Here is a 6,194-nt window from a genome sequence, read left to right as displayed (position 1 = left end):
GGGCTGAGAATTGGGTATAAAGCTGGGCCGAGCAGGGAATTGTGCTGAGCTGATGAGGAAGACAGACAAGACAGGAGGTCTGGAGACATAAGATAAATGCAGATACCGGCAGAACAGTAACTAGACTCAAAAGGCTAGAAGCAAGACTAAATGTATGAATAGAGTCTACGATCTGGCGACGAGGCAGAGGCTGAACCAGGTATTTATGCAGGACTAATCATGATGAATGGCAGCTGGTTGCCTGACTTCCGCACACCTGTCTCCACTCCTGTAATTAAGCACAGACACACAAAGAAGAGGAGAGGGAGAGAGTGGCTGCAGGCTAGTTGGAGGAGGAGGCAGAAGTGGAGAGCACGGCAGATAGATAGATAACCATTTGACATAAATCAAAATACAAAAACAGTGAGGTAGGTAAAAGAAGCAAACAATTAAAAGCTAAAATATATACAATAACTAAATTAACTAACTCAAATATAACAATATATAAAGAAATAGAATAAATTAAAACAGAGAAGAGACTATAACTGTAACTATAATATACTATTTGCTGAGTATACACAGTTCATGATGCTATAGTACACTGTAGTGTACAATGCAACATGTACTGTGTGTATCATTGTGGACAAAAATAACTAGGGCTGCAAATGATGCTTATTTTCATTATCAATTCATCTGTATTATTTGGCATCAAAAATCCTTAATCAGTTGGGCTTTGAACACCTTTTATATATAATGTAGTTCAATAAAACACCAGCACCAAGTAACTGCAGCTTCAAAGATTACCACAGAGTTGAATCAACACCTCTCTGACATAGTGTGAAAACATTATAAGCTTCACAGAGAAAGGATTTGCCTCAGGATGTCATATTGGATTGTATTACATTATGCAGAGTTATTGATTTTTAATTTTTGTCTTATTTTACAGGTGTAAAATAAGAAGTGGTAGAGTTTGTTAACTCTACTTCTACAAATAGAAGTAGAGCTAACAAATATGTATCTTTTCACACGACAAGGCTTTGGTACTAACTCTTGTATTCTTATCAAGGAATGTAATGAGATGTGCTAGATTATAAACAGCTGTTTGAAAGACACTGACACATGATCACATTCACACCCGTTAACTGATTTCTTGGTCACTTGGGGCCAGCAGAAAGCAGTTGAGAACACAGCACTGTCTTATCATCACCTTTTAAATCGATATGTTGAACTTGTTAGCAAACAGTTGCTTATCTACACATCCACCAGTTATGGAGCAACATTATCATTCATTTGGGGTCATGTTTCCGGCCACTATTCACTCTCCTTTATCTCTGTTGTTGGTGTCTATCAACTCCTGGGGGAGATATTTAGCTGCTAAGTGCTCTGCTATGTTTAACAGCTAGTCACTAACTGGGTTTTTAGAGCTTTTTCTTTGATAACAGCTGTCTGCTGCAGCCAAAAACGAGCTTTGAGCTTTGAGCTTTGAGAGTGGTGAGCAGCAAAGTTGCACCTGGACAGCTGAACAATGAGCTGAAACTTGCTATAAAGCTCTGTAAAACTGAGGGGAGCTGCAGAGTTGGGTGATAATTCTCTGTAGCTTCATCACTACAAGCAATGCCTCTGACATTACTCACTGTCATTGCTATTATTGAAAGAAAGTGATTATAAGGATGAAAGGATATTGCAATAATAATGAAGCCCAGCTTTTGCCATCAGTGTGCTTTGTTCCTCAAATGTCTAATGTCTCTAACTGTGATTCTTAATTCTGCTTCAGGTTTGGAAGCCATCTTGTCAGTGGCTGGACGGAAATGGCAAAACTATTCCAAGGGAAGTTCTTCTTCCTCCTCACTGCTACCTTAATCATCAACATCATCATCACTATGAGAACACCCAGGACGAACAAGTCTGTCCCAAAGCCATGTGGGCCTCCGAGTACTTGCCACTTACACATCTCTGAGCAGAGCATCACCCCCCTCAACAACACCAAGCACTTGCTGGTGTCAGCCTACATGGACCAGAGAGTGAATGGTTTGGATATACGCATCATTGGCATATTCAGGAGAGACTCCGTCCAACCCCTTCACTGTTTTTTCTGCTGTGCAGGCCATTTATCAAGAAAAACAACTCCAGCAACAATTTTACAACACTCAGACCACTTTGGTTTTCCCTTCGTCACTACAGATGTCATGTGTCAGATTCCTCAAAACTGCAAAGCTGCATATGTCACTCTTCTGCCTCAGCCAGACCAAGTGATTGTACCTGACCAGATCTGGCTCCCCATAAGAAACAAGAAGACCAATGGGAAGGAAGAGAAAAAGTTGCAGTTTAACTTCACAGTCTGTATCTCCAACCTGTTTGGAGACTACAACAATGTGCTTCAATTTGCACAGACCCTGGAGATGTACAGGTCAGCATAGCAACAACACAAACCCCAGTGTCAAAAATGAGCTGAATCAGCTTTTCTCTGATATGATCTAAGCTTTGCAAATGTGCTATTTATTGCAGATCTTCTGGATTGCATTACATTATACAGATGTTTCTGTTACTGTTGTCATTTCTAGTTTTAGTTCATCTAGTGGATGTGTGGTGGACAGTGTCACCATGTTGTAAGCAAGTCTATTCTGTACTGTAAATGTGCTTTCACTCATGCATGGCATCCTATAAGAAGAGCATGTAACACAAGAATAACACCAAAAACCACAGGCTCAAAAATAGCCTCAATGTAAGTTAAAGGAATAGTTCAACATTTTGGGAAATATGCTTGATCGCTTTCCTGCTGAGAGTTAGATAAGAAGACGGATACCTCTCATGTCTGTCCGTAAAAATAAAGGCCAATTCACTGTTTCCGTGTCTGCAGACAGCAGCAGACTTGCACGTGGACATTCAGACATGCATATGCTTCTATACATACCTCACAACAGCAAGAGGAAAAGTTCCTTTGTTTGCTGTATTTGGCAAAACAAGAAAAAGTCCAAAAAAAAAAAGAAAGTTGTGTGTACGCTAGCTTATGTTTTACATTTACATTTTGCCATTTTATCCAAAGGGACTTAAAAGCGAGGCAAGAATTTAAAGAGAACAGGCCCAAGAATAGGGAATACAGTACATACATACAATACACAAAACAAGTATCCATGCTGCTTTTTTGGTGCATGTACACTTGGCTTGCTTGTGCTTCCTACAGTCCGAATCCTTGTAAACAGGGGCTGATGATGAAATTTATGTCACACGCAGAAAGTACGAAGGCTACAGCCAGCAGCAGGTTAACTTAGCTTAGCACAAAGATTGGAAACAGAGAGAAGCAGCTAGCCAGCTCTTCCAAAGGTAACAAAATTGGTATACAAAAGTGTTTAAGGCTCACTAATTAACATATTATAGCTTGTTTGTTTGATCTGTTCCAAAAAAAAGTGTTGTCTAATATAGTGTCCAAAATAGTCACAAAATTCCTCGTCAAGTACCTCTCCAGTGTTTCCAGTTCTTATGCTAAGCTAAGCTAATCGCCTGCTGGATGTAGCTTCATATTTACTGTGCAGACATGAGAGTGGTATCAATCATCTCATCTAACTCTTAGCAGGAAATTGAATAAATGTATTTTCCTAAATGTCATAGAATTCGTTTAACAATTATAAGCTTCAAAGAGGACTATTTTCAGGGCTACTGTATTGATTGCATTATAAATGCACAGGTATTGCTGGTCTTTGTGAGTGCATATATGTGTGGAGGTGGGATAGGGTGTGCAGTGTTACTATGGTGCGTGCAAATCTTTGTTTTTTGTTGTTCGTGTTCTTAAACTAATGCATGGCAAAGCAAGCAATGACTGCGGAAGAGGGCAAGATGCTCTGTTATACCTGTGTTTATACAGGTAAACTTGACTAACCTTTTTTTAAAGTTTTAACATTTTTCTCACCTTGCCCCAGGCTGCTTGGTGTGGACAGAGTGGTTATCTATAACACCAGCTGCGGCCCAGACCTTAACCGCCTGTTGCAGAGTTACAGCCAGGAGGGTTTTGTGGAAGTGGTTCCTTGGCCCATCGACCAGCATCTGAATCCATCTCATGGCTGGCTCTTCTCACAGCACAGAGGGGACGTGCACTACTTTGGCCAGCTGACAACGCTTAATGAGTGCATTTACAGATCGATGGACCGGTCACGCTATGTCTTGTTAAATGACATTGATGAGATAATAATGCCATACCAACACAACAGCCTAATGCCTCTGATGGACATGCTCGAACGGCAGCATCCAAATGTAGGTATTTTAGGTGTGCATTTGAGAATAATATGACATTTTACCCAAATGTATTTAGCATATTTGATATTTATTTCTATTTCTATGTCTCTCTCCAACCTGTCAAACCCTCACATTTTGCAGACAGGGGTGTTCCTCATTGAGAATCATATCTTTCCCAATAACCTCTTGAAGAAAAGTGAAATGGGTCCTCTGCCTCTATGGAAAGGGGTGCCAGGCTTTAATATTCTGGAGCGCATTTACAGGGAGGAGCCCGACAGAAGCATATACCACCCACACAAGCTGATAGTTCAGCCGAGGTAGGCAGATTTTTCAGACAATTAGTGAAGTCTCAAGAGAGATGTTATTATCTTTTCCTCAAGGCTGACACACACGATAATACGGATGATTAAATTTATTTGGCTACAAGTATTTTGTGAGAAACTACATGAAAGTATTTAATAGCGGCTTTAATGTGCTGCTCAGTGAATGTTTGGTTGACCATGTGTGAATGTTTATGTGCATCATAGGGCGGTGGAGCAGACCTCAGTACACGAGGTGATCAAGATGTTTGGAAAAAAGTTCAAGGTTCCACCGGACGTCTGTCGGATCATTCACGCTCCGATCAGTACCCCGTCTCTGCCGGTGCTGGAGAAGCTCCACATGGATACCCGACTGTGGAACTTCACTGAAAAACTGATCCCCTCTACGAACATGGTGCTGAGGAGAGCGGGGCTGTTGCACTCATGAGGGGTAGAGCTGACGGACGGTGATCCAACAATGAATGTAAACCCGCACTAGCAGGACATTTAAAAACATCTTGGTATAATGTAAGCAGTGGTAGGTGATACTATCTCCTGTCTCAACTACGAACCACACCCTCAACTGTTTTACTGCTGCCTAGTGGTCAATATTTGAAACTAAACATATGAAGAACTGTGGTAGTAGTGAAGTGTATGAGTGTGAGTGAGGTTGTAACTGGATGCAACTGCTTCTGTGACTTGTGCTTCTATATTCAAACCAATCGGCAGCTACTACGGCTTGAGGCTGAAGTCAGTACAGAAGTCCCTTAAAGTACAATGCCACTGAGGGCCGTTAGATGCTGGCTCCAAAAAATCCCTGGCTCCAACTGATTCCCATTCAAAAAGAGCCAACTTTTCATTATGGTCTCAATCACTAAATTTGGGCCCTCTAATAAGTGTGCTGGGGGTCATTTTGGAAATTATTGCTCCATTATTAAGATTTGAACACTTATAGTAGGCTTTGATGTCTGCTGTGTGGGCGTTGATTGACAGCTGTGGTTAACAGTTCACTCACCTGCTGCTCTCCCTAGCTCCAGGCTTCAAACTGGCTCCAGTACAAACCAATAGGGGACGTCACACCTCACTATGTCCATCTTTATATACAGTTTATGATTCAAACTGATAATTTCACACCACCAGACTCTCTCACTCTCTGTGTCTAACACACAATGATACAGTCAGGATCAACAACAAGCCATTTATCACAACAATCAACAATTTTACTTGTGGTGTGGCTCATGACATGATGCTCTAGAAGCATTGGTGCCAAATTGGTAGTTTTATTTCTAACCTCATCATAAAAAACACTGTAACATGTAGTGGATTTCTGTCCTGTTCCCTGCGTCCTTGTGACTAGTGGTGCTACAACATTCAACTTCTGTTCATGTCATGTGATCCTCACCTTGTACAATCATGGACTGTAGTGGTTAGGAGTGGGTGATACAACAAAAGTTTGTTTCTGATTTATTCCTGAGGCCAGACCAGTTGGAAACCAGTGCTTTAGAACAAATCTGAGCAAGTTTGACCCAGCACACAAACCCATCTGGCAGATCATGAGATACACAACACTTGATGAACATGAACACATATTAAAGGTATACTATGGAAGATTTGTCAGATGGTGTTTGTAAACACAACATTCAAAGTTGGCTCGACAACACCAGAGCGAGCTGAGAGCAGAGCGAGAAA

General features: G+C 41.1%; 1 protein-coding gene across 2 annotated transcripts; it reads left to right on the top strand.

Annotated features, from left to right (window-relative positions):
- Positions 1-365: 365 nt before the first annotated feature.
- On the top strand, positions 366-5,962 carry LOC121880879 (glycosyltransferase family 92 protein F13G3.3-like). 2 transcript variants are annotated; one of them, XM_042388468.1, is made up of 6 exons: positions 366-407; positions 1,754-2,007; positions 2,161-2,386; positions 3,894-4,224; positions 4,348-4,523; positions 4,734-5,962. In XM_042388468.1, exons 2-6 carry the CDS (start codon positions 1,788-1,790, stop codon positions 4,951-4,953), a joined length of 1,173 nt encoding a protein of 390 aa, XP_042244402.1. In that variant the 5' UTR covers positions 366-407; positions 1,754-1,787; the 3' UTR covers positions 4,954-5,962. The 2 variants fall into 2 exon arrangements, with proteins under 2 accessions (XP_042244402.1, XP_042244400.1); XM_042388466.1 differs by having other exon boundaries at positions 1,754-2,386.
- Positions 5,963-6,194: the final 232 nt, after the last annotated feature.

The sequence above is a fragment of the Thunnus maccoyii genome, chromosome 16, assembly GCF_910596095.1.
Source record: "Thunnus maccoyii chromosome 16, fThuMac1.1, whole genome shotgun sequence".
In the NCBI taxonomy this organism is placed as follows: Eukaryota; Metazoa; Chordata; class Actinopteri; order Scombriformes; family Scombridae; genus Thunnus; species Thunnus maccoyii.
This window is presented reverse-complemented; position numbering and strand designations above follow the sequence as displayed.